This window comes from Antedon mediterranea, chromosome 5 (genome assembly GCF_964355755.1).
Source record: "Antedon mediterranea chromosome 5, ecAntMedi1.1, whole genome shotgun sequence".
NCBI classification, from domain to species: domain Eukaryota; kingdom Metazoa; phylum Echinodermata; class Crinoidea; order Comatulida; family Antedonidae; genus Antedon; species Antedon mediterranea.
Window position 1 is genome coordinate 2037307 of NC_092674.1, and position 27262 is coordinate 2064568.

General features: G+C 35.4%; 4 protein-coding genes and 1 long non-coding RNA gene across 7 annotated transcripts in view; 2 read left to right on the forward strand and 3 right to left on the reverse strand.

The window, feature by feature from the left end:
• Nucleotides 1-529, forward strand: part of LOC140049547 (S-formylglutathione hydrolase-like) — a 126865-nt gene extending 126336 nt beyond the window's left edge. Inside the window, exon 11 of the mRNA XM_072094446.1 lies at nucleotides 240-529. Coding sequence (XP_071950547.1) covers nucleotides 240-317 — 78 coding nt within the window. The 3' untranslated portion in view covers nucleotides 318-529. The remainder of the gene's footprint in view (nucleotides 1-239) is intronic.
• A 71-nt stretch (nucleotides 530-600) lies between these two features.
• LOC140049545 (uncharacterized) lies at nucleotides 601-15465 on the reverse strand. Its single transcript, XM_072094444.1, has 15 exons — nucleotides 15311-15465; nucleotides 15141-15204; nucleotides 14826-14992; nucleotides 14536-14647; nucleotides 13572-13680; nucleotides 12973-13283; nucleotides 6878-12889; nucleotides 6605-6739; nucleotides 6280-6408; nucleotides 5525-5663; nucleotides 5020-5135; nucleotides 4563-4785; nucleotides 3630-3830; nucleotides 1142-1234; nucleotides 601-982 (listed from the first exon to the last, which is right to left on the reverse strand). Exons 6-15 carry the CDS (start codon nucleotides 13033-13035, stop codon nucleotides 816-818), a joined length of 7278 nt encoding a protein of 2425 aa, XP_071950545.1. The 5' UTR covers nucleotides 13036-13283; nucleotides 13572-13680; nucleotides 14536-14647; nucleotides 14826-14992; nucleotides 15141-15204; nucleotides 15311-15465; the 3' UTR covers nucleotides 601-815.
• Nucleotides 15466-15702: 237 nt separating this feature from the next.
• Nucleotides 15703-16733, reverse strand: LOC140048940 (uncharacterized). The gene is made up of 4 exons (XR_011845172.1): nucleotides 16681-16733; nucleotides 16131-16268; nucleotides 15832-15902; nucleotides 15703-15735 (listed from the first exon to the last, which is right to left on the reverse strand). It is a non-coding gene; the product is annotated as an uncharacterized lncRNA (long non-coding RNA).
• A 67-nt stretch (nucleotides 16734-16800) lies between these two features.
• On the forward strand, nucleotides 16801-19224 carry LOC140049381 (uncharacterized). The gene is made up of 5 exons (XM_072094256.1): nucleotides 16801-16887; nucleotides 17360-17481; nucleotides 17944-18011; nucleotides 18322-18544; nucleotides 18802-19224. Exons 1-5 carry the CDS (start codon nucleotides 16881-16883, stop codon nucleotides 18883-18885), a joined length of 504 nt encoding a protein of 167 aa, XP_071950357.1. The 5' UTR covers nucleotides 16801-16880; the 3' UTR covers nucleotides 18886-19224.
• Nucleotides 19225-19322: 98 nt separating this feature from the next.
• LOC140048725 (UDP-sugar transporter protein SLC35A5-like) lies at nucleotides 19323-26433 on the reverse strand. Of its 3 annotated transcripts, none has more exons than XM_072093497.1 (7): nucleotides 26350-26433; nucleotides 24014-24145; nucleotides 23565-23663; nucleotides 22710-22843; nucleotides 22172-22239; nucleotides 21161-21956; nucleotides 19323-20513 (listed from the first exon to the last, which is right to left on the reverse strand). In XM_072093497.1, the coding sequence occupies exons 2-7, from the start codon at nucleotides 24117-24119 to the stop codon at nucleotides 20439-20441; spliced, it is 1278 nt and encodes a 425-aa protein (XP_071949598.1). In that variant the 5' UTR covers nucleotides 24120-24145; nucleotides 26350-26433; the 3' UTR covers nucleotides 19323-20438. The 3 variants fall into 3 exon arrangements, with proteins under 3 accessions (XP_071949598.1, XP_071949599.1, XP_071949597.1); XM_072093498.1 differs by having other exon boundaries at nucleotides 26354-26395; XM_072093496.1 differs by lacking the exon at nucleotides 26350-26433 and adding an exon at nucleotides 26081-26317.
• Nucleotides 26434-27262: the final 829 nt, after the last annotated feature.

The following is a 27262-nucleotide window of genomic DNA, read 5'->3' on the forward strand; positions in this document are numbered from 1 at the left end:
GTTTTGTGTACTGAAATAGCCTTGTTAAAAACACTATGTTAAGTGATAAGTTTTCCGTTTTCAAGTTATTTTTATTATTACGGAATATGTAGAATATTAATCAAAAACTACTGGAAAAATGACAATTTAAAAGGATACAAATAAAAATAGGCAAATATCAAAATGATTAAAGTAAAACAGCCAGAAAGAAATTGTAAATTATATATGCCAACATTATAATTTGTACTTTTTTTTTCTAGGATTATGATCACAGTTACTTCTTCATCTCAACTTTCATGAAAAATCACATCAAACATCATGCAAAGTATTTGAAGTGAGGTCAAAGGGCATCTGAAGCACTTGCAGCTTATTAGCTAAATACTGGATATCTATTTCCCTTCTATATAGGCATCTCAAACACTTTATTTGTACAATACAGAAAATGCAAGCTTAAATCATGATTTACTTACTGGACAATATCAAGGATATAGTCATTTCACAATTTTAAATTATTCTTATAAACTGCAAATATATTTTATATGTGTGTTTTTAAATCGTTTAAATCAGCTCTACTGTGCATGATGAATGAATGAAAAACCGTTTGTGATTATAAATCATTAAATGATACTGAAATATTTTATGTGTACTTTTGATTTCCTTTATTTCATTTAACATATCTTGGTACAGTATAAAAAAAAAAATAAATAAAAAATGGTTTCACTTTAGATGACACATAAACCAATGTAGACGATCATTTAATGAACATATTGATGAAGATACCGATGATCGTAGACAATCATACTGCTGACCACACTGTCTGACCTTGCAAAAATTATTTAAGTTGAATCTCCGGACAAAATTGAGATAGCCTTGTGTACAGCATCAGGTAAGGAACATTGTGAATGGGATAACCAAATACCAATCACCTTGCGGGCCAACTTTGGGTTACATGGAGATAAACCAATCACAGTTTTCACAGCAAACATCTGAATATTCCATGAAACTAAAAAAAAAACAAAACATACTATTAATCAAACATGTGAACAATGTTACATTGCATATCATAGTTTATAGTATAAATCAAATAATGTCTCCCTTGTCTAAAAATATCTAAAATCTAGCTTAAAACAAGCGTATGAATGTAAAATACAACAATATTTACCAGATTGTGTGATGTTTGATTGTAGTAATAATCCTATTTTGGTGAGCAACTCAGAATCCAGTGTATCTAGTATACCAATGGCAGACAGCTCTCCTATTTCAATGAGAAAAAAACAAAAATTAATAAATGTTGACCAACAATAATACAAGCAAACAAATACAGAAAACTTTGAGACCCCAAAGAGGATACTTTCCCAATATATATTTAAGACTATGGCTAAAACATGGTCCCACTTAGACTCATTACTCAAAGTGGTCCGATGAATGCCTTCATCCGAACGCATCTCAAATGGTGGCTGGTAGAAGGCAGGTTGACTGTGGGAATGCCAATTCAAAAATCATTGCCGGGCGTCCGTATAGAGACAGACGCATCCAAGACAGGCTGGGGCGTTGCTCCAAGGCACTCCGCGCCTCCGGCCTTTGGACGGTCGAGGAGGCGCGCTCCCACATCAACCTCCTAGAACTCTGTGCAGTCGAAAGGGTCTTCGACCTCACGTGGCTGGTCGTCACATCCATTCCGACAACTCATCAGGGGTAGCATATATAAATCGACGTTATGCTTTCACCTGTGGACTCTGATGTTGTGGTGCGTAGACAACAACATCACACTCTTGCTGCCCACAATGCGGGCAGCCTCAACATTGTTGCGGACGCTCTGTCCTGACAAACACGGAATGGCGCCTTCTACCCAGCATTGCCACACTGATATTCGACCACTTCGGGCGGCCTCATATAGAAATGTTTGCGACGTCAGACAACACACAGCTCCCGACCTTCTCCACAAGGTTTCGGGATGCACGTGCGTGGGCGGTGGATGCCCTATCCATACCGTGGGACGGACTATGGGTTTATGCGTTTCCACCGATCTCACTAATACCAACTGTTCTGACACACATTCAGCGCCATCCTTGCCGGGTCCTTCTGATCGCGCCGGGTTGGACTCGACAAGTGTGGTATCCACTGCTTCTCGACCGGCTCTACGATCATCCCCTGCGTCTTCCAGTTCGAGAGGATCTGCTGACGCAGGGCCGAGCTCTGTTCTCACTACAGAACCTACAATCCCTGCGCCTAACTGTATGGCCATTTTCAGGGATCAGCTCCGAGACTCAGGCATTCCAGATGGCCCTGCCGCCCTTGCGGTGAAATCTCGTCGGGAATTTACTCTTACCGTCTACAATAGCCGACTAAAACACTTCTTTACATGGTGCAGGCGACAACAGGTAGAGCCGGGGTCGATCACCCTCGGACAAGTTTGCGCCTTCCTGCATTACCTGTACGAGTCAGGTCTTCAGGTCCGCACCATTTCGGGCTATAGATCCGCCATTGGCGCGATCACGCCAACACTTAAAGACGGTTCCTCTATATCGTCATCTCCCGTTATCACTCAACTGATACGGGGAATGTTCAGAGAACGACCTCCAGTCAAGGTCTTGATTCCTCGATGGGATGTTAACGTCGTCCTAGCCGCACTTACACGCCCGCCATTTGAGCCTATGAGTAAGGCTACTCTGTATAATGTCTCGCTGAAAACGGCGTTCTTGCTCGCTTTAGCATCATGCAAACGCCGAGGCGAGTTGCACGCTCTCTCCTTGGAACCAGGTCATGTTAGGTTTGAGCGGGCCGGCGTGAGGCTAGTGTTTAGGAAAGATTTCCTTGCCAAGACACAGACGTTAAGATTTTCGCCGCCTGCTGTGTTCGTTCCCACCATCACATCTTTTTCAGCGGCAGACGGAGATAAACTTTGGTGCCCAGTCAGGGCTCTTAAGTGGTATATCCACCACACTAAGACGATTAGAGACGGAGTGTCTCACCTCTTCGTCGCCTCTGTTCCTCCATACCGCGCGGCCGCTAAGGCAACAATAGCGAGATGGGTCGTTGCAACTATTCAAGACGCGTACACTTCTTCAGACACACCGCCACCGGCACATATGCACCAAGTGCGCGCGGTTTCCACTTCGTGGGCGTTGTTCTCGGGCGTCCCTGTAGCTGACATCATGGAAGCGGCGTGGTGGCGAACACAGTCGACATTCACCTCACACTACCTGTCGGACATCTCCGCTAACGTGGCACCAGTGGCAACGGCGATACTAAAGCCTCGACTATAGGTATGTATAAGTCAATTTTCTAACTTGTCACCCGCCGCCGACTAGATTCCTAGTCCGGTGCTACACTGGCTATTGTCGGGTTTATCCAGGTAAGCAGGCACGTAATAGACTACACAAACCAGAAATGGTGTTGGTAGTCTATAAGTGCTGCTTACCTGGATAAACACCCGCCCGCCGTCCCCTCAGACAAGAGGTCTTGAGAAATGATGACGGTAACACGTGGGGGTGGTCCCACGAGAGGGCGCTGGAGCGGAATGTACCATTCTTTATGATGTGAATTCGGGTAGAATTCTTCTTTTCGTATTTGTTTCGCACTTCGTGGAAAAGGGCCACAAAACCACATTCTTCAATCTTCCCTTTCAAATGGTATATATTTTAACTTACCTATAATTTGCAATGCAGCACAGATTAGACCCTCCTTACTGTCATCTGACTCTTTTAGATTTAATTTCCAGTGTTCTATCATAGGCCACAGGTTCTGCTCAATAAGTTGGTTTTTATTCCAATCCCAGCTGAGCTGACAAGCAACCAGTTCTATTGCTTTCACTAGATCATAGGTTGTCGGAGATAAGATACTGTCTCCCTCTGTCAAAAGAAAGGAAATCTGGTATATTAACATTTGGTATATTGGTTGAGGTTCAAAAGGATGCATTTGCAAGCCTTGGAAGTTGTTTGGAAAAGATTTTGTTTTGTTTTCAAACGTCAGCTTAAGTTCTATAGTTTTCTGCAGTGTATGTCTTCACTAGCAATCTTTGGAAAACTTTTCTTGAAAACTTGGAGCTTGTTCAAATTAGCAAATAAAAAAGTTTGGCAATGTAGAATAGGCTAGGGGAAAATTATTGTACATGGTTGTAAATAATGCTCTTATAATGGGTGATTCCTCTGTACCATGCAGAGAGTGTTAAAGAGTTGCTATCCAATCAAATTTGAACAATACCATGAAAGCCCCAGTGGTCTAATGGTTAGGACATTAATACATTTTCAAGATATCACCAGGCTTGTTGATTAATAATAATAATAATATCAAACATTTATAAAGCGCTCATTACCGGAGTCTTACAGCGCAACATGAAAAGATTAACTATTTAAATAGGTGAGTTTTCAGGAGTGATTTGAATTGTATATATACTGAATACTGAATACTGAAATGCTTTATTCCATCATCATCATAAAATAACAACAGAAATTCTTCTTGAAGATTGACAATTATTAGTAAAATAATAAATAGATATACAATATAATATATTATGTACACACACATAATTGCACAAAAAAATATAATTTATAAAACACGGAGTTATATATATAACTGCTTACCTGTATTGGTGAAGACTCCGCAAGTTTTATCATTCATCAGCTTGGATACCAGATCCATACACACTTTACTTAGACACGGAATACTAACTACCTGCCAATCATAGAGCACCTTAAAACAGTTTTGAAGGACAATGGCGCTGTACTGACCCTGCTCAATCTGCCGTTGAAGTTGATGTAACACAATGCTCTTGATAGTAGCATCAACAGGTGATGAAGAATCCTTCTACAAAACAAAACAAACTTCAATTAACTCTTCTAAATAATTTGTGTCCAGTATTGTGAGAGTTGGCTGTAATAATATAAAGCTCTGTCTACACTATCAAACTAGCTTGACAAAAAAAGTGTGATGTGCCCAAATATGGTAGCGATATGACATCATCAAGTCTATTATGGGCACATCACACAGACAGAGCTTTAGTCAATGGAAATGGAAACAATGTATATTTGTATAACTCACCTTTAAGATGGCAGGCCACACTGAGACAATAGACAAGACAATCTGAGGTACATTATCCAATTTCTCATTGATGATGTCATACAATAGAATTCTCACATGATCTTCATATTCCACTCCTGAAGCAAATAAATAAAGTAGTCATTAATTAAGTTATAGTAATTACAGTATAACGTTGTGAGGTAATTTCCCGCATTATCGCAATCAAAAACGGTACTGGGTTTAGTCTAGCGTTCCTGCTCCCAAAAGTCATCCATTCATAGAAGCAATGATGAAGAAAGTCTATCCATGGTGACTAATAGAGTGGTCCTGGGACATGACTATACTTCGGCTTTAGTTGATAGAAGACTAAATTGTTTGTTGGAGATGTTTAACTACAGTGTATATTGTTTTTGTATAAATTATATTAGATTCAATTGTTTTGTGTTGAAATAGTTAAATCATTATTAGTTTTTTATACATATTTAAATATATAGTGTCATTTAGTAAATAAAAAGTAGACGCATACCTTTAGAACAACAGAGGGCAGTGTACCAGCGACAGAGTGTCATTGCAACCACTATTTTATCTTTATTTACCTCCAGGTCTTTCAGAGAAAATATGGCTCGTTTCAAATCATCAAGAACTATTCCATTCAAATTAATATTCTGTAAAGAAAATGGAAGTTTTATATGTTTGAATAAAATATTTATAATATGTGTCATTTTTAATATTCCCATTTCTAATTTTAATATTATGAGGTAATTTCCCGATTGATCGTAATCAAAACGGTACTGGGTATGGTCTACTAGCTTTTCTGCTCCCAACTCGTCATCCATTCATAGAATAGAAGCCTTGATGAAGTAAGCCTACCTGGTGGTAACCATAGAAACGGTTCCGAGATAACGACTATACTTCGGCTTTAGTCGATAGAAGATTGAAAAATTGGTTAGAGAGAGTATGTATACGGTGTAGAACCCTAATATAGGAGTGTTCCCTGTAGGTTTGGCCATAGTGTTATATGTTATTACACGTATGTTATGAAATGCTTTCAACGTTTAGTTCTAAAACTTGAGTTTTGTTTCCTGGTTCAGATCTAAAGTGCTTCGTTAAGTATGCATCACGTATCATTAGAATTGAGCAGAATCTATTGAATCTGTTTTTGAAAATCGATTAATTAAGAAAACACATTCTATATTGCAAGATTCTACTCATCCCATGCATAATGTATTTGAGGTGTTACGTAGTGGTAGGAGTAGGTAAAAGTGGTACTATAATATTAACCTTGTTGTCCATGACAGACTTAATCAGCATTTCTTCATGTGGTGTAATCAGCAATTTTGTTGATTTATTGTTTTTCTCACTCATTGACTTCAACACTGGTAAAAGGTTTACATCATTTAACACCAGAAACTGAAAAGAAAAACACAATTGGGTTTGTTTTATTACACCACAGGTGTGAAATATAATACAAAAAAGAAAAAAAATATTTGTCCAAAACTTGGGTGAAATTGGTTCTTTTTGATAACAACAACTTTCTACATAGTAGTACTATATCAAGAAGCTGACCTTTAAGTTTGCACAAGTATTGTGTACACATAGTACTTACCGAGATAAGTCGCATAACTGCCTGTGAGGCTGTTACATCGCTGGTTACGTTTGATATTTGAGAAACCAGAAATTCCAGACGATCTTCAACATTCAATGCAAGTGTTCTTTCAGCATTAATTTGATAATTTAACCTCTGTTAGGAAAAAAGCAAATTTGGGAAATTAATTTAATAATAATAATAATAATCGAAATACAGTGAGCAACTACTAGTAAATAAAATATCTTATCCTAAATTCTTTTTTTTCTATGTATTTTAATTTTCTGTACTCACTTGCACATCAGCTGTTATTTTCTTTTCTTTAACTTTCTTTTTCTTTCTTGTCTGCTTCTTCGATCCCCAATTTTGTTGAGAGTTTGCAACTTCACACCAAATATTTCCATTGATTTTTCGAGAACGTGCATTATTTTGTTTATGCATTTCGTCCATCACGCTTGAATGACTTTTTCCTTGTTTGACATATGTTTGTTGCGTCACTTTTGCTGATTGTTCTTGATCATCTAAACTTTTCTGCTGTTTTGATCTTTTCAAAGAACTTTGTTGACTTGACACTGCAGACTTTCTTTTTAAAGCTCCAGATGGTTTGAACTCGGGAATAGGTTTTGTGAATGAACTCTGTGTGGGACTACTTTTCAAAAATGAATTGGGATTAAAATTAGAAGGATGCATTTTCTGGAAATTACTACAAGTTGCATCTGGTGTAGGACATTTAAAGGCCGATAGTTGCCCAGTTGATCTGCTGGCCCTTACAGTTACAGCACCTTCAGGCACAGATGCATGGATTCTAGGTGGTGATACTGGTAAAGAAGAAGAGCTTGCTAATCCGTAAGGTATTATACCAGGAGAGTATGTTGGCCGATGTGCAGTTCTCCTTTTTCTTGACACTTGAGAAGGAGTACTTGGTTGAGGATCCTGAATTGGTGATATACAATGTTCTACAGACAATGATGAGCATCGGACCAAGCGTTTTGTAGATGATGGTAATGTCAGAGGAGAGATAGGAATGCGTGGTAACTGGTTAGGAAATGGAGAACGATTCCTACGTGAATATTTTCTTGGAGAGACTGGCAATGGTGATATAGGAATTGGAATAGGAACAAGTGATGGAAGATTCCTGTAAGAAGAAGAAAGTACTGGTGTACTCCCTCTAGAAGAGCCCTTTGTTGATGGGAAGTTAGGTGAAGTAGGAATTGGAGATACAAGTCTTGAAGTTTTTCTTTGAGCACGTGTAAAAGGGCATTGAGGTTGTTGAGGAGTTCCACTATTTAATTTTGAAGGATGCTTAATAATATTCTTTGGACACTGATTACTGAATTTATCGCACTTACTTTTCTCTTCAACGCCAAACTGCAAACACTTGCAAGCAGCTGAACTCTGAAATTTGTTTAGACTTTGAGAAGGTAAACTGTTGATAGAAGTATCTTTGTTATCATTTTTAGAAAAACAAGAGCGTGTATTTGAAAGATTACCAGAAACAGTTGGATTGACAACTGATTTAGAACAAGAAGGAATGTTTTCAGAAATATTTTCTGAAGAATCTTGAATGAAATCCGTTGAATTCTTTAGAGAATTGGTAGAAACTGAATGCTTGCGTTTCTTGTGATTTGTTTTTTGACCGCCATCAGTCAACTGTCGCTTGAACGTCGAGCCACTGGTTTTCCTCTGTCTAGATGTCACTTGTTCATTGTCACACATTGATCTTGTTAATCGTCTTTGCTTTGTTTCTACAGTAGCTTCTGAATTAACTGCAAGATTCTCAACAATGTTTGAACTGTCCTTTTTGTCTGAAGCCTTCACAAATGAATTGAAAAGTTTCAAACCTAATTTATTTTTAAGACCAATTCTTGAAGTACATTTTGATGATGCTTTGGTGGTAGATTCTTTTTTATCAGGAGATTTTATATGTACTTTACTAACTATTTTAGAGTTATTTGATTGTTGACAAATAGTTTCAATACTTTTGATCACACTGGTCTTTGATTTTCTTTTTTCTGTAACTGTTTCAGAATCTACAATATAATTCTTCTGTAATACAGTGATATTCACAGTAATATTTTTTAGATCAATGTCCTGATTAACAACCTCTAGTGGTAATTCCACATTTTCAAGACAAAAATCTAAATTATTTTTTGCAATAGTAAGCTCTGGAGATATATTTAGTTTCTTGGTACCGCTAGAATTCTTAAATGTTTGTGTCTCTTTTAAATCACTGGTAGTTTCAGATTCTTGTTTAAAGAGTGATTGCTTGTTTTCTGGACTATTTTGAAGATTCGTCTGCAAACTATCTTTCTTTTTAAACAAACCGGCATCTCTACAGTCTTGTAGGTTCATATCAATGTATTTAGATTCCATTACACAAGATGCTGTCAGATTTTTCTCCAGATCATCATCACTATCAGAAAGATCTGAAGAAGGAAAATATTCCTTTGCTCCAGAGAGATTTTTTAATTCATTTTCTACTTTCTTTTCGACTGTTTTTCCAACTTGTTTAGGTTCGTTAATGTCTGCATTTGGAGCAGTGGGTTCTTTTGAAGTCACTTTAGAATCTTTTTCTAATTCTTGAGTTAAAAAAGATTCTGTTGGAATTTTCTCCAGATCATCATCACTATCAGGAAGACATTCTTTAAGATTTTTAAATTCATTTTCTACCTTATTTTCAACTGTTTTACCAACCTGTTCATGTTCGTTAATATCTGCATTTGAAGCAGTAGGTTCTTTTAAAATTACTTCTAAATCTTGGGTTCCAAACGATTCTACCGGATTTTTCTCAAAATCATCATCACTATTAGAGAGATCCAGAGAAGGAAGACATTTCTTAGGATCTGAGAGATTTTTTAATTCATTGTCTACTTTCTTTTCGACTGTTTTTTCATCTTCTTCAAGTTTGCTATCTGCAGTTGAAACAGTGAGTTCTTTTGATGTCACTTCAAAATCTTTTTCTAATTCTAGGGTTTCAAAAGATTTTGCAGGATTTTTCACCAGATCATCATCACTATCAGAGAGATCCAGAGAAAGAAGACACTGCTTAAGATTTGAGAGAGTTTTGAATTTAGTATTTACATTCTTTTCAACTGTTTTTAGATTTTCTTCAAGTCCATTAATATCTGCATTTGTAACAGTTGGTTCTGTCACTTCCGAATCTTCTTCTAATTCTAAATTTTTCGATAAAATGTCAGGAATTTCACTTGTGGAACTTTCCAATTTTGTTGGTACATTTAGTTCTTCTTCTAATAAAAGATCTGGTGGTAATTCAGACTTACTTATATCATCATATTTTGTATTCTCTATTTCTACCTGATTGCATAGAATGACTTCAGCTGAATTTTGCTCATCTGCAACTTCTTCTGTATATCTATGAACGGCATCACAAAAGAGATCACTTGAATTCAACGGGTTTCCATAATTATCTTTGGTTGTGCCACCAATTGGAAAATCTTGTTTTACGGAAGTTATACCATCAATATTAGGTGATACTAGTGAAGTATGGACTTGGTCATCTCTTACATCTGTCTTTGATGAGTCACCATTGTCTAAATCACTCATCTCAGAAAGCATAATATCATGATCTTCTACTGGACTTTTAGCATCTGCTGAACAAATGCTGTTATCAGATTCAGCAATGGGTTCTTCAACAAGTTTTTGTAATGGACTCAAATTTGTTATTGATTTACAGTTTTGTTCTTCATTTTCACAATTTACATCATTAACAATTTTTCTCAAAATGTCTTCACACACATTTTCAGTAGTTTCCTCAATCTCATTGTCAACGTTTATCAACAGATCTTCTGAATTCCAATTAAATTTTGGTTGCGTTGTATTTTCACTTTCCACTACTGTATTTGTAGAGGAATGATTATTTGCCTTATTATTTTTCATAATTACATCGGTTGATAAAGTAGAAATAACATTAGGTCCATTAAAATTGTCTGCTTGATTTTCTATAACTTCTGAAGCAGAATTGGAGTTATCCAATTCACTAAAATTATTCTTCACTTCACTATTTACTACATCAACTTTCACAGCTTTTTCTAAAGTAAAATTACTTTCTTTTTCTACATCTTCTGAAGCATCCGATTCTTGGTCGTTACTGTTCTTTCTTCGAGATTGCTTTTTGATTTTCATTGGTAATGAAATATGGACGTTTTCTGTACAATTGCTATTAGAATTCTTAGTTCTAGATCTAGTCATTCTTGGAGGAGTGTTGTTAATGAATGGCATTTTGGATTTGGAGACTTCGCTATGTGAAGATTTAACTGGAGTGGGTATCTCCGATGAAGCATGACAATCATTTGCAATATCTTCCTTTGGTTGAGATTGTGCTTCATTTGGTACCTCTAGGAAAGTTGGGTTTTCTGTGATATCTTTACATTGTCTGGTTGCTTCCATTGGTTGAGATTCTGCTTCATTTGGTACCTCTAAGGAAGTTGTGTTGTCTGAGATATCTTTACAATTTATTGTTGGCGATTTAACTGCATTTGATATCTCTAAAGACGCCTGGCAGTCATTTTCTTCCATTGGTTGAGATTCTGCTTCATTTAATACCTCTAATGGACGTGATCTTGATGAGTCTTCTTGCATTGGTTCGGACTCTACTTCTTTTGGTACCTCTAAGGAAGTTAAGTTTTCTGTGATATCTTTACATTGTCTGGTTGGCAATTTAACTGGATTTGATATCTCTAATGAAGCTTGGTGGTCATATTCAATATCTTCCATTGGTTGAGATTCTGCTTTATTTGGTACTATTAATGGACATGATCTTGTTGAGTCTTCTTCCATTAATTGTGATTCTACTTCTGTTGGTACCTCTAGGGAAGTTGGGTTGTCTGTGATATCTTTGCATTGTCTGGTTGCTTCCATTGGTTGAGATTCTGCTTCATTTGGTACCTCTAAGGAAGTTGTGTTGTCTGAGATATCTTTACAATTTCTTTGTGAATTAAGTGGATTTAATATCTCTAATGAAGGTTGGTGGTCATTTGCAATATCTTGAGATTCTGCTTCAACTGCTTCCTCTAAGGGAGTTACGTTTTCTGTGATATCTTTACATTGTCTGGTTTGCGATTTAACTGGATTTGATATCTTTAAAGAAGCCTGGCAGTCATTTTCAATATCTTCTATTGGTTGAGATTCTGCTTCATTTGATAAATCTAAGGAACAGGATTTTGAAGAGTCTTCTTGCATTGGTTGTGATTCTACTTCTCTCGGTATCTCTAAGGAAGTTGTGTTGCCTAAGATACCTCTGGTTGGCGATTTAACTGGATTTGGTATCTCTGAAGAAGCCTGGTGGTCATTTTCAATATCTTCAATTGGTTCAGATTCTGCTTCATTTGGTACCGCTAGGGAACAGAATCTTGATGGTCCTTCTTGCATTGGTTGAGATTCTACTTCCTTCAGTACCTCTAAGAAAGTTGTGTTGCCTAAGATACCTCTGGTTGGCGATTTAACTGGATTTGGTATCTCTGAAGAAGCCTGGTTGTCATTTTCAATATCTTCAATTAGTTCAGATTCTGCTTCATTTGGTACCGCTAAGGAACAGAGTCTTGATGGTCCTTCTTGCATTGGTTGAGATTCTACTTCCTTCGGTACCTCTAAGGAAGTTGTGTTGTCTAAGATACCTTTGGTTGGCGATTTAACTGGATTTGGTATCTCTGAAGAAGACGGGTGGTCAATATCTTCTATTGGTTGAGATTCTACTTCCTTCGGTACATCTAAGGAAGTTTTGTTGTCTGAGATATCTTTACAATTTCTTGGTAAATTAACTGGATTTGATATCTCTAATGAAGTTTGGTGGTCATTTGCAATATCTTGAGATTCTGCTTCAATTGCTCCCTCTAAGGGAGTTATGTTTTCTGTGATATCTTGACATTGTCTAGTTGGTGATTTAACTGGATTTTGTATCTCTAAAGAAGCCTGGCTTTCATTTGTAATACCTTCCATTGGTTGAGATTCTACTTCATTTGCTCCCTCTAAGGGAGTTATGTTTTCTGTGATATCTTGAAATTGTCTTGTTGGCGATTTAACTTCATGGAGTGTCTCTACAGAAGGAATGTCTTTCAACAAATCTTGAGTTGTTCCGTGTGGATGTTCATGTTGGTTTGGGATCTTTAATGGAATTCCATCATTTACTGACCCTTGACATGACCTTGGTGATGTTTCTCCATTGTTTGGTATTTCGAAATGAGAGTCATCGTGTAGAGAGTCTTGACACATCTCTAATGCGTTATCAATTTCATCTGCAATCTCTGATATCTCATCTTCTTCTTCACTGGAACTACTGTCACCAAGATCCTACAAATAAAAAATAATAACATATTAGTATGCAATTGAATCAGACACAATTAAATAGGAACAAATATTGTTTTGTTACTTACCTTTACAGGGTATTTACATGGTGATGGTGGTATAGGTGAAAGGCACACTGGCATCCTTCTCATATCTAAATCTCTCAATCTGTCCAACACAGACTGCTGCTTTATCTTAGTTGCCTTTCTTATCGTTTCAACATGATCTTGCTGGTAATGGCTGTCTTGATTTCCTTTCACATTTACAACGGCTTCTATAAAACTTGTTTCGTCTTCAACTAAGTCTGTTTGCGTTTCTTGATCATTTTGCAATACGTTCTTCGATAATGCTGCATTTTTCTTATTTAATAGTTCCTGTAAAGCTTCATCATCAATTTGGTCTAAAGAAAAAAGTAAGATAATTAGAAATATTTGCAGAAACGAGGTTAAGACACTTGACTATCATACAGAAAGGCCTGGGTTCAACTCCTGATAACTACCTGGTTAAAAAATACTAAAGAGGATAAGGCCACACCACCACATAATGCCGAGACTTACTCCAATAATAATTCCAGAATGAATACAAGGCTCACTCTTACCTTTTTTCTACCTTCTAATCTAAGACATACAGTAAAAATATTTGTGTATTTAATGCATACTCAGAAGTTACAATCTGTAGAATGTCTTACCTTCTTCACTGCAGGGCTCCTTGGCTGTCTTTGTAGCTTCTAGTTTTTTTACAGTTGGTATTGACACTCCGTGGAAAACTAACAGCTCACGTAACTTTTGTCCTATATTCTAAAGATAGATAATATTTATAAGAATAAAATAATATTTTTAGTCGCGTGGAAGCGACTCTATAGTTCACTATGTCGGTCGGTCGGTCTGTCGGTCCGGTATCACTATGCGTTTTATCGCTTTCTGACCTTATCTTGATATCAGTTTAATCTAGCTAGGTCAATTTTTCACAGTATATTCCTTATGGCCAGGAATCGATGAGGTTATGTTTTCATGGTGCGCAATAAAAAATTACGCGGTCTACGCACGATTTAACGAAATCATGTTTGTAATCATATCTTCACAACCATGAATCACAATTAAATAAAATTTGGTAATTTCCGGGCATAAATCATGATATGGCAATACAATTAAAAAATTTTCAAAATTTATTTTCGATGAAGTAAGAGTACGTTTCAAGCAATTTTAAGCGTTTACAAAATTGCCATGAGTGCGCATATTTTTGCGCGCACACTGCGCGTTAAATGTTATTGCGCACTCTTTTTGCCCGATTTCTGTTTTCTTGACTTACTTTTCAACTCGAAATTACGTTATACGAGCACGTCAAAAGTGACAGGCTACGCACGTGTAAATTTAAAAAATATAAATGTTTTTAAACATTTCAACATTTTTAAACATGTTTAGTAATTTCGGTCAGTATAGTTCACTACGTCGGTCGGTCGGTCTGTCTGTCGGCCTGTCTGTCGGTCCGGTATCACTGTGCATTGTAGCACGCGACTTAATGGCTGTTGGCCTTGTTTCAACAATAAAAGGCCATATAAAAAGATTAAAATAACAACAATACATCATTAAATCACATTGTCATATACAGTAAAAAGGATTATTCATTTTAAAATAATGCCAAACAATACAAACCTTAGATGAAGTCAATCTTTTGTTAGTTGTCCAGTTCTTCTTTTTTAATTCTGAGTTTTCCTTCTTTAGATTCAAATTGTCTTCTTTTATCTTCGCTACATTCTTTAGATCACTGAAAAAAATATTTTAAAAAACAATTTCATAACAATATCATATTGAACTTCCATAAACATGTCTCTTTAAATTTCATTTTAGAATAATTAAATGTACATAAAATAATGGTTTTGTGTGATTGTCGAAATTAAAAAAAATATAAAATATAAAAAAATACAATATAAAGGCTTTCAAACCTGTTGTATTTGTCCAGTTTAACGTTTACTTTTAATAATTCAGTTTCTTTTGTTGCTAGTAAGTCTTTTAACTGGACACATAATGCATCATTTGCACCTTGGTTGATTGAACGTTCTTCTGCGTTCTTGTTCAATTTTTGATTTTCAAGCTTCAGTTTTCCATTTTCCTAAAAGTTAAAAATATAATATTTCACAATTATTATTATAACAAAGGAAATTTATATGATTAAAAACATTATATTGGTATACTATCCTTTTTGGTAGGAAAATTAACAAAACAACTTCCTAATTATTGAATAAGTATAAAAAACTTACAGATCGTACTGGAATAATTTCTTTTAATGTATTGGAGAGTTGTTCTTCTAGCACTCTGCAGTCTCTGAAAGGAAAAAACATAGTAACAATTGTTAAATTCACATATATTTATACGACATTGCGGAAAAATGCATCAAGACAAAATTGTTGCATTATAATTATCAACTTACTTGCGAGACGATGACACACGATTGGCTAATTCCTTCAGCTTGTTCTTCAAGACTGTATTTTGTAAACATACAGTTAAGAAATAAAAGGTATTAAAATGGCTATTGTTATCAATACTTGGATTAATATTCTGATCATTTTCATAAACATTTTTATCAACATTTCATCAACATTTTCATCAACATTTTCCTCAGCATTGCATCAACATTTTCATCAACACTTTTATCAACATTTTCATCAACATTGCATCAACATATTTATCCCCATCAACATACGTATTCTAAGCCTCAACATTTTCATCATCATAATCTTTATTTAAATCATCACTGTTTTTGTCTTATCTATATTTTTTATATTACTACAAAGGTTAATTTAATAAAATAAAAGGATATCTTGTGTCTTTGTTTGGTACTGTCTGATTAATTCACTGTTGAGAAAAAAGATCAGTAAAACATTAATGAACAATAATTAGAAATTATACCATATAAAATTACAGTATAAATATGTTTTCTTCAATACTTACTCAACTAACATCATTTTCTCTTTTAGTGCTGTATATTTCAAGGTGTGTTCTGTCTTGCACTGTTCCAGTTCCTACAAAAAGATAATTTTTGATAAATAATTTGTAATAATGTATAATATAAAACAAAATAAAAGATAAAAGAGACAATGTGAGGCAAAATGTATGCTTCAAAAAACTAAATCGTAAGATCAATCAATCAAATAAATTTATTACATCTAATAAGGAAAGTTATGTACAGAAAAGAGATATAAGCAAGGCTTTTATTTTAAAGCAGAAGAAGATGGTAAACAAGGTTGTACCTGTTGAAGCTGGTCACATCCTTTGCAAGACAGAACACTTGGTTCCTGTTGGTTTAACATTCTAATACATCTACTGTCAACTGTTGCCATTCACAAATGTTACTCCTTCTGCTATATTTCTTCAGACAATGAATGATTCTAAAATTGTTAAAAAGTGAAAATAAATGTTACAATCTAGGCCGCCAGTAGACACCACACTGTCACAACAATCTTGTAAATCTAACATTTTTCATAAATTCATAAAGAATTCATTTTAGCCACCTACACTAATACGCGATCTAAGTACGCCTAGGCCCAGATGGGTGGGTGCAAAACGAGAAAATACTAGTCATTAAAAAGCGATCTCTCCGCCTAACAAATCTAAACACCAACCCATCAGGACAGCAGAGCAGACGGCCTAGCTCAGGCTGAGATAAATAATACGCTCAATAACCAAATCAGTCTGTGATGTCTTCAATCTATAATAATTGACACATATTTGACTAGGTCCTTTGACTATAAACAGATATTTCAACAAACTAACAAACAATAATAAATGCAAAAAACAAACCAAAAAGTTCTTGACAAAATCCACATGCTGTTCGTACGTGCACGATGTAATTTTTTCCCATACGTTATTTAATCGTGGTTTGCTACCCTCTGGTGGTGGTGGAGGAAAGTATGAAATATATTTTACTGGACGCGAGAGGCGCCCTAATATTTTTTCGTGGACGGAGTGTGAGAAAAATTGAAACAATAACTGACATTTTGATGGCTGGTAAAGGGTTTATTCACTTTTTATATAACATATAAGCCTAGCTAACATTAACCATTATTTATATTATTATGTTAAAATTTAAAATAGTAAAACTGGAGTTGTATTACGACACACCTCCTTTTGATGACTCGACCATGTGAGACAGTGAGTGAGTGTCAAAAGTTGGCGAGCATCGATTGCCTGGAATTTAGGGAATTAATGCCGGCTAGCCTACAATTATTCACAATTTTTAACAAAATTGCTATGTTTTATAAAAAAAAATTTTCATCAGATTTTTGTCCAGTTGATTTAAAATAATAATTTTTACCATATGTTTTTTTAAAATATATAGATAAAACTATTATTACTATAGTTTAGAAGTAGAGTAGGTACGTAGTCTAGTGTAGTTAGTAAAGTTTTAAAAATGCCTACTTTAATATTATTATTAGTAATACTAATATTAATAATTTTTTTAATAATTTTAATATTTCAGACAGTACCGGTCTTAGCAAAGCAGCCAAGAAGAATCAGAAGAGACGAGGAACCGGAGAACAAAATGAAGTAGACTTGATTCAAAATCTTAGAGATCAGCTAACAGAGGCCAAGACTAACAAAGTCAGTTCATCAGCATCATTGTGCCATGTTTATCGCAAATAGCATGCGCAATGCATGGTGGGAAGGATATTAAAGCAGCGTCATGACGCATATACATGATTTGTTGTTTGTACGTGTACGTATTCCCATCATGCATTGTGCAATGATGTTCCTCGCGAAATCAAGCTATTTGCAATTTGCTTAAACATGCATTTTACCCTTGGGCCTTTATATATGCTTAACAATCTTGGATCTCCCACAGAAGGATTTACAGTCAGCATAAAACAAAAGGCCAGGGATACAAAAAAAAGACATAAAGGACTTGTTCTCTGGGGGAGGACCTCACACCCCTGCTCACATAAACCTCCTTTCCCATCTTCCTGGATCCACTTTTTACCATGCTTTTCATTTAGCTTTCATTTCAGATATTTCTTTAAGTTAATATTGTGATTCAAAAATATATAACTATTGTACTTTCTACAGGATCATGCTCTGGCTAATGAATTGAGGCAGAAGCTGTGGATAGCTCAGGATTTAAATGCAGGACTGAAGTAAGTCTATTGAAACCCACATCATAGTACAGTCAACTCTCTCAATACCAGACATCATGAAAGTTGAGTTGGCCTAATATTTCTGGTTTTCGAGAAATGTTGGTATTCTAAATGTGTTTTTAATGATAAAATATAATTTGGGAACTTTTTGACATCCAAAAATGTCTGGGTTTATTAGGAGAATTTGCAATTTTCAAAGAGTTCATCATTTGGAGACTTTTGTGTTAATTTGATTTTTATTTTATTAGTGTGTAGCTAATAATAATTCATATTATTGACCAAAAAAGTATTAACCAAAACTATGTCTTAGACCTGCCATTGACAAGGACGACGACAAGGCTCGGAAATTACTGAACACGGTAACGAATGAAGGACTAGGAACTCAGAAGGATACTGTACAAGTTGTAGCGCCCTCTGTAACTTCTACTGCCGACCAAGATGAAAAAAAGATGAGAAACCTTCAGAAAAAACTCAAAAAGATTGAAGAATTGAAAGTAAAAAAAGAAGCTGGAGAGAAACTAGAAAGTAATCAGGTAAGTTTAGCAGCAGAAAAACTTTTTTTTATTTAATTTTATTTATTTGATGGAGATCAACATTTTAATGATGGATCCAAATTAGTTTGACAAAAAAAGTGTAATGTGCCCAAATATGGTAGTGATATGACATTATTATGTCCATATATGGGCAGATCGCATTGTTTTGTCACATAAAGTTAATACAGTAGTGTAGACAGAGCTTTATTTTATATTTTATCTATTCGCTTATTCAGTTGTTTGTTTTTTGTTTTTAGTTGAAGAAGATTGAAACAGAATCAGATGTGTTAGAAGAAATTGAACATTTAAAGAAACTTATGAATGTTACAGTGAAAAGGTAACATTGGCAGTTACCATGGTAATGGTAATTAACAAAACAAAAACAAAATTACGCTTTGACTTATGGCAATATGGAATTAACCATGTGAAAAAGGAATTGACAATTATACCATAACAACAGCTCAAGACTTTTAATATCTCAAGCTGGAATAATTTGCCAGTTGGAGCTTTTGGCACGTTTTCACTGGAGCAGTCTGTAATAATTAATATTGTAATTAAAATGGACAATAATTAAACAGTAATGTAAAATGAATACAATTAAATATTATTAATATCTAATTTCAATGTAATTCATATATTTTGTCAGTAATTTTGTCGTAATAATTTATTTAATAAATGACTTGTTCACATTTTATTTGATTTCAACTACAGGTAGTATGTTGGTATTTAAAATAAAATAATTTTAGACAAGTTTTGTTTTTTATTTTATTTTACTCTTCCACACCATAAACCTCATCATTTTAGAATTACATTTGTTTCACTTTCTCTCACCTTACCATAAATCTATAAATTGTAAATCTTATTTGCTTAAAATAAACACAGTTTTATTTAACTGGGCCATTACCATAAATTTGTGTCAGTTCAATATGTGGGTGGTTTCTTGACTAAATTAATTGTTCAAATCTTTGCCCTGTCAAAGCTTTTCAAATACTAACAACGCAAGTCACTAAAGCTATATTAGTATACTGTAAGTTTGTACTTGGTTTTATAAGAATCCCCCATGCATATTTGTATTACTGTATCTACCATTTCTGTCCAGTTTAAGTACCTTAACAGATTAATATTGTTAAAAACACATCGTAGACAATTCTAGTCTAGTTGTATTCAAATTCTGTCCTATTAAAAAGCAAATATCGTTTTTATATATAAAAATATATCAATTTATTATACCGTTCAATTCATTAACAATGTTTCTTAATACTTATATAATTAATACAGAAAACAGTAACAGTAAAATGCTAAAAAGACGTCAAGTATACACGGAATACAGTAGGAGCCCTATTAAGGGAACACCTTCAGGACCCAAAATAAATGTCCTATTAAGAGATTACTATAGTGTTAGAACATACTGTACATGTCATGGGAAAGTAATACTGTATAATCCCTTATAAAACCAATTATACCATATCAACACATTAAACTTAATGTATACAATACTATTATAATTACTATGTTTATATATACAGTAGTACTGTATCAACACATACACTTTATACAATTAAAATCTATATATAATTTAAACTACAGCAAAATCCATATTAACAGGATGACTTTGAGACCCAAGAAAGCCCTTAATTTTTTTTACAGGAAAGTTCCCCCTTAATAAGCGTGTCTCAATAAAAGATTCTAATATAAACCCGTTTAAAGTATGAAAAACATGTTTAAAAGCACCTTTTTATATAAAACCACTAGAACTATTACCAATATATTTTTACAATTTTAAGATAATAAAATAATAAGACGGAGTTTCCAATTTGATCGATTGTCAATACATTCACATATTTTAGTCCAAACTTTATAAAGTATTAATGAAAACAACTTGGTAACCGGTGACTTAATCATCATCGTTGTCGTAACCACTCCCTGCTGAGTTATGCCGTAGAAGAAGTTCCATTTGATCCGAGACAATCTGAAAAGGAAGGTAAGCAGGTTAGAAAAAGAATAGAATAGACTGAATTGGGAATTGATGGGAGAGAAACAAGGGTGCTGGCTTGGCAATTAAAGGCGGTAGGAACAGGGATGCTGGATTGACAATTGATGGGAGAGAAACAAGGGTGCTGGCTTGGCAATTAAAGGCGGTAGGAACAGGGATGCTGGATTGACAATTGATGGGAGAAACAAGGGTGCTGGCTTGGCAATTAAAGGCGGTAGGAACAGGGATGCTGGATTGACAATTGAATTGGCGTGGCTTATGATGGGGTTGTTGGCTTGAGAAATTTGAACAGGTATTGCGCAATTAACAAATTTACAGTTTACAATGCTACCGAGTGCATTAGCGTTAGTTTGGCCTGTCATTGGTCAAACTACTTATGTTACAAGTGAAAACAAAACTTCTAGCTTTTCTATTTCTAAAAACTAATACAGTCAACTTTCCCAATACCTTTGGGCTGGACTAATATGTCTGGTTTTCCAGAAAGTCTCATATTCGGAATGTGTTTTTAATGGTAAAAAGGAACTTGGGACCCTTTGGATCTCACGAAAAGACTGGTTTTGGGTGACTTCCAGGTTTCAGAGAGTCCGGCATTGGGAGAGTCGATTGTAGTGACAATGTCTCACCCCATTTTGCGTAGTTTCTTTACCGGCATACTCTTCATAAACAGTATCGTTTTCATGCTCATCTAATTTAGATAAGTGTACACCGTCACTGTCTTTACTCACGTTATAAATATAAATACAAATAAGTACAATCGGTGCTTGCAAGTAGAAATTCAGCGTGGGGTTGTAACCAAAATGAAATATCGAAAACGTTATCACCACAACTGTCATAACCTGAGTGCTTAGTATATGAAACATATTGTCTTTAAATTTTAAAATTATTGACACAGTTAATCCAATAAACGCAATGTCAAAAATCAGAATCGACGAGAAGACGTTGTATCCGTCGAAGAAGCCACATTTCCAGACACGCTGTCTGTAATCGCTATGAGTTAGTAACGTAACAACGTTAAAGAACACGCCAAACATGTATAGTTTCGTATTCTGAAAAAATATACTTTCTTGCAGTCCGCCATCTTGTTTGAATATTTTCTCGTTGTAGATGTTTGCGAACGAAGCAATAAAACAACTTACGATGATCAAAACGTGCCCTGTATTAAATATTTTTATTTCCTTTTCGTTGGAATCCTTATGCTCAGTTGTTGAGATGTGTTTTGTTGGTAATAATTCATTTTTAATGTTTTTTTCATAACTGCATATAACTTTGTCAGATTTTGATGATGTATTCTTTTGTAAATAATTGACATCTTGTTGATGATGTATGCTTTCAGAACTATGACTGCTTTCATTTGACAAGGAAACAATTGCTAAAAATAAAATAATAATTGACGCCCACTGGACCTTGGTAAACTTCACTCTAAAATAAAAACATTAAAACTATTAAACAAATAGCAAAGAAAATGTATTCATAATTTCAAACTCTATTATAGCCAATACAATAGAAATCTTCTTTGGGCACCCTATTTACAGGACACCCATTTAGTTTGGAAACTTTGTTGGGTCTCAAAAGGGTGTCCCATCTCTACCGTATTTTACAAATATTCAGAAAAATATAAAAAATGATGTACTTACTTTAAAATAAATCGAAATAAAATTGATGTTGAAATGATAACAAAGTTATTCAATAAAACTGCCACTGCCTGAGATGAATAAAATAAAAACATTTTATACAAAAAGAATATACATAAGAATGATATTGGGTTGATTTAATGATTTGTGTTTTTTTTTTCCATTTACTTTATTTTTGTCTCCATAAAAATACAATACAAAAAAAACACGAGTCCAGGCCGCCTCTAAAGTTCACAAATTGTAAAAGATAAGACATCAAATTAAGTTCAGCACTTCATTTTGCTACTTATAGACCCTGCCCCCCCCCCCCCCTCCCCCCATTTTCCAAAATCCTGTATCCACTATTGCATATAATTTCCGAGACAAATTGATGGAGTGTGAAATATCAAAGTAATAGATACACCTCATACAGTAACAGACAGTAAATACACCTCATAATAGACAATACATTTCATACAGTAAATAGACAGATGCACCCCATGCAGTAACAGAAAGATATGCTAGTATTTTCTAATTGTAATCTTTGATTGTTTTTACTTACCGGCTCCAAGTATGTTAGAGTATAGAATCCAATCAGATTGTCCAAAAAATACAGCAATCCTGGAATACTCCATTTTAGAAAATGTGCCGTACTGTGCGATGGCTTGCTGAATATTTCAGAAATCTGGCGTCCCTCTTTAAAATAAATATTCAGTCAATTTCTTATCTTTCTTCAAATACTATAGTATTTACTATTTATTTATTTATTTTATTTATTAATACCATAAACCAGTGAATTGAAACACTAGCCACATTCACAAAAGATGTTATTATTTGTATTGTGATATTGAATATCACGTTAGCAGACCAGGTAAAGGCTTAACAACAATGACCTTGAGTTGTAATTAGTGTATAGCAATTAAAAGCCAATTCTTTTGTTCATCAATTTATTAAACATAACAACATCTGTTATCTGTTCTGAATTTAATTAGTGGACAGACTAGTATAGACAGAAATGTGACAATTAATAAAAATGTATTACAGTATTAGGAAATACCTATTCAGGGAAATGCCTAGTAAGGGGATGCTTTCCCCTGACATGAATGAGGGAAAATATATTAAGCTCTGTCTACACTATCAAACTAGTTTGACAAAAAAAGTGTGATGTACCCAAATGTGGTAGTGATATCTTTATGTCCGTATATGGACACATCACATTTTTATTGTCGCATAATGTTTGATAGTGTAGACAGAGCTTTAAACACCACAGCCAACCCTTCAGGGTTCATCATTTTCATCATAAAGCACCATACTATTCTATATTCATGTTATGTTTATGACAAGCCACATTGACAAACTACTCCATAGAGTTGATTACAGTCATCCTATGTTTTAGTTAAACATGCTTTATACATACCTTTGTAAAGCAAATGTATTGAAAGTAAAAAGCAAACTGCAAATTTAATGGTCTCTGCACATATATTCACTGTTACTGGTAAGTAATCATACTTATGTTCTGTTGGAGAGAAAAACTAATGAAAATATGTTGTATTACAAATAAAATGCTGTACAAAGTACAGGAGATAATGTGAAGATCATGTATACCATATTATATAATTTATAAATGAACCATAATGTTCGCCATATAAGTAAAATAACAACTCAATGAATTAAATTCATTGAGGGCCCTATACAGGAGCGGATCCAAGGGGCCCCGTCCTCCACACTAAATTAAAGATAAAATATCAAATTAAGCTCAGCCATTCATTTCACCATTTTCAGGGCATGGGCCCGCTACTTACATGTAGGTTAAGTATATTTAGGGGTTAGAAGGTTGCAAGATGTTATAGATTGTCAATACTGTACCTGTATTTGAAGACAATCTTGTGAGTGGTAGACGAGCTGATCCAAGACTAATAATAAGGGCAGCTAAGCCTACTGATATAAAACGGTCTTTTTGAGACTGAATCATTATTGCGCTACCATGAGAATCACTTACTAAATATGAAGAAAAAAAATGTTAAAACAAAAAGTGCACAAGCCGGAACCTCCATGGTCCACTGAATCTTTTGATTCACTGATGTCGATGATATAGGCCTACCCCATACCCACTACGGATGCTAGTCAAGTCGCCCCATCGCAAAGTCGCCCCATACAAAGTCGCCCCTTACACAGTCGCCCCATCGCAAAGTCGCCCCGACACAGTCGCCCCATCACAAAGTTGCCCCATCGCAAAGTCGCCCCAACGCAAAGTCGCCCCATCGCAAAGTCGCCCCATCACAAAGTCGCCCTATCGCAAAGTCGCCCCAAAACGTTAAAAAATAGTTTACAAGTGCGTAAAATGTCGCAATGATACACAAAATAACATGGAACGTGTAGGCATAAAAAGGGGAAGCCCCGCCATGTAGTCGATCTCAGGTCACACGATCGGCACGCACCACCATCCAGAGAGGAAGCCCCCGACTAATCACTCCGCGGTCGCACTAACGTGCTAGCTTACCAGAGGGAAACCCCCGTAATTACTCCGCCGTTGTCGCACTACAACGCACCATAGATGGGGAAACCCCGCCGGAGTTTTACGATGATATCAGTCGCGTTCGAAATCGGTCGCGTTTAAATTTGGTCGCGATAAAATGATGTTATACGATCTAGATTATATACATAGTATTACGTAATGAACATTGATTGTAAGCCTGGAAAGGCAATCCCATCATTATATCCATTATAAAATTGCATCATATCACCACTATGTCGTAAATGATGACGTGCGTGTGTGTATTCGTCGTACGTCCGTGTACGTATTATTCCGTGCCTCTTCACGGTCTTGTTTAATTTAAAATTAAATAAATACCCGATATGAGGATATTTATTAGGCATGATAATTAGAATGTTCTAGGCCTAACCAAAAGGGTTGAAAAGAATTTCTTCAGTAAAATGATCATTGTGCTGTTGAATAAAAGGCGACTCGCCATCTGAAACATTCTCTGAAACCAATCGGAACTGCGCCGTCTTTCTGCTGACCATCGGGGATTCCCCTTTTTAAAAAACACGCACACGATACTGTACGATGGTTTTTCCATGGTCAAAATGTAGCGTTTTAATTTTACTAAAATACCTGCATGTAAAACAATCATATCGGCGATGAAATCCTTTTTTTTAAATTTCTTTATTTTGAAAAGTCATTATAAAATTAAGACACATAACTTGTCAATAAATGCAAAATGATCAATAAGTAGCCTATAACACTCATTGTCTTACAACACTGTTATTGTTTTAACTACTGTAAATCTATAGGAAGGCCTAGGCTACTACACATTTATACATTTATTATATTATCCTAAAAAATTAGCTGGTATCCACGCGTAGGTTGAAGAAAGATTCGTAATTGTGGCTCTGGTAACTAATTTAAAAATCATATTAAATTAACATTTTCGAAACTATAAATCAGGGATAGGCCTAATCTTTTTAGAACTTTCAAACAAGGGACTATTTTTTTAATGATTTTTAATAAAAAGCACATCACTCCATTAAAACCTGTAAAATAAAAATTAAAACACAAATTATGTATATAATAGGATAAACATTATACTGTATACGACATTTAGCGCGAGCAAAGTAACAACGCAATCGATATCAAACGCAACCAATATGATTAAAACCGTGGGCGACTTTGCGATGGGGCGACTTTGCGTTGGGGCGACTTTGCGATGGGGCGAATTTGCGATTGGGCGACTTTGTAATGGGGCGACTTTGCGATGGGGCGACTGTGCCGGGGCGACTTTGTTTTGGGGCGACTTTGCGATGGGGCGACTTTGTATTGGGCGACTTTGTATGGGGCGACTTTGCGATGGGGCGACTTGACTGGATCCCCCCACTACCTAGTACTGGTGGTATGGTAAAATGTTTCTATTGGCCCCTCTCAATTCAACAGACCTGTCATACCTGTGTAACTCATAAAGGCCAGGCTAGAGCACGTTAGATCTACTTACTCGCCCTAGGCCCAGCTATACCTCCATGAGCTATCTATAGTAGGCCGCTAGCCTACTACTAGACCTACTAGGCCTACTACCTAGCCTAGCTAGCCTAGCTAGGCCTACCTGCTTACTTTACTAGGCCTAGCTAGTTAGTGTATAGTATAAATTGTGCACCACTTGTAGAGATCACACCCACTTTATTTACAAAACATATTTATTGTTACATACTCACAAATCCAGGTTCATTATTGGTTGGGTCTCCATATTGTGAACCAAATCCTGCGACCCCCTCTGTCTGCGAGGTATAATCAGAGCGTCATTTTCGACGATCGAGCATTCTCTACTTCTACGGAGCGCCATTTATGCCTTTATTTACTTCCGAAATAGAAATAGTACTACGGTAACTGGTTCAGTGGACCAAATTTAGCACCAGTGGAGCACAATGATATAAAATAGAAATAAGTCACTAATTTTAATATCTTTTCGTATGTTAATACACTGTGCTCAAGTGGACCCAATTTTGAGCCAGTGGAGCACAGTGATCTAAAATAGAAATAAGTCGTCACTGAATTTTAATATCTTTTCCTTTGTTAATACACTGTGCTCAAGTGGACCCAACTTGGAGCCAGCGGAGCACAGTGATATAAAATAAAATTCAGTGACTTATTTCTATTTTATATCACTGTGCTCCACTGGCTCCAAGTTGGGTCCACTTGAGCAGAGTGTATTAACATACGAAAATATATTAAAATTCCGTGAATTATTTCTATTTTATATCACTGTGCTCGCCTGGTGCCAAATTGGGTCCACTTGAGCACAGTGTATTAAAATACGAAAAGATATTAACATTCAGTGACTTATTTCTATTTTATATCAATGTGCTCTCTGGCTCCAAATAGGGTTCAATTGAGCAAAGTGTATTAAAATACGAAAAGATATTAAAATTCAGTGACTTATTTCTATTTTATATCACTGTGCTCCCTGGCTCCAAATTGGGCCCACTTGAGCACAGTGTGTATTAACATACGAAACGATTATTAAAATTAGTGACTTATTTCTATTTTATATCACTGTGCTCCACTGGCTCCAAATTGGGTCCAATTAAGCAGAGTGTATTAACATACGAAAAGATATTAAAATT

Coding starts and splice junctions, on each gene's coding strand:
- LOC140049545 (XM_072094444.1), bottom strand. CDS start 13,035: ATGAGAAGGATGCCAGTGTGCCTTTCACCTATACCACCATCACCATGT. Junction 6,409..6,604: donor CAGTTATGCGACTTATCTCG/GTAAGTACTATG, acceptor TTTTCTTTTCAG/TTTCTGGTGTTAAATGATGT. Junction 4,786..5,019: donor TGTGGCCTGCCATCTTAAAG/GTGAGTTATACA, acceptor TTTGTTTTGTAG/AAGGATTCTTCATCACCTGT.
- LOC140049381 (XM_072094256.1), top strand. Junction 17,482..17,943: donor CAGAGGCCAAGACTAACAAA/GTCAGTTCATCA, acceptor TACTTTCTACAG/GATCATGCTCTGGCTAATGA. Junction 18,545..18,801: donor AGAAACTAGAAAGTAATCAG/GTAAGTTTAGCA, acceptor TTTTGTTTTTAG/TTGAAGAAGATTGAAACAGA.
- LOC140048725 (XM_072093496.1), bottom strand. CDS start 26,102: ATGAGTTACACAGGTATGACAG. Junction 21,957..22,171: donor TTATTTCGATTTATTTTAAA/GTAAGTACATCA, acceptor TTTTTATTTTAG/AGTGAAGTTTACCAAGGTCC. Junction 20,514..21,160: donor AAGAAACTACGCAAAATGGG/GTGAGACATTGT, acceptor CTTCCTTTTCAG/ATTGTCTCGGATCAAATGGA.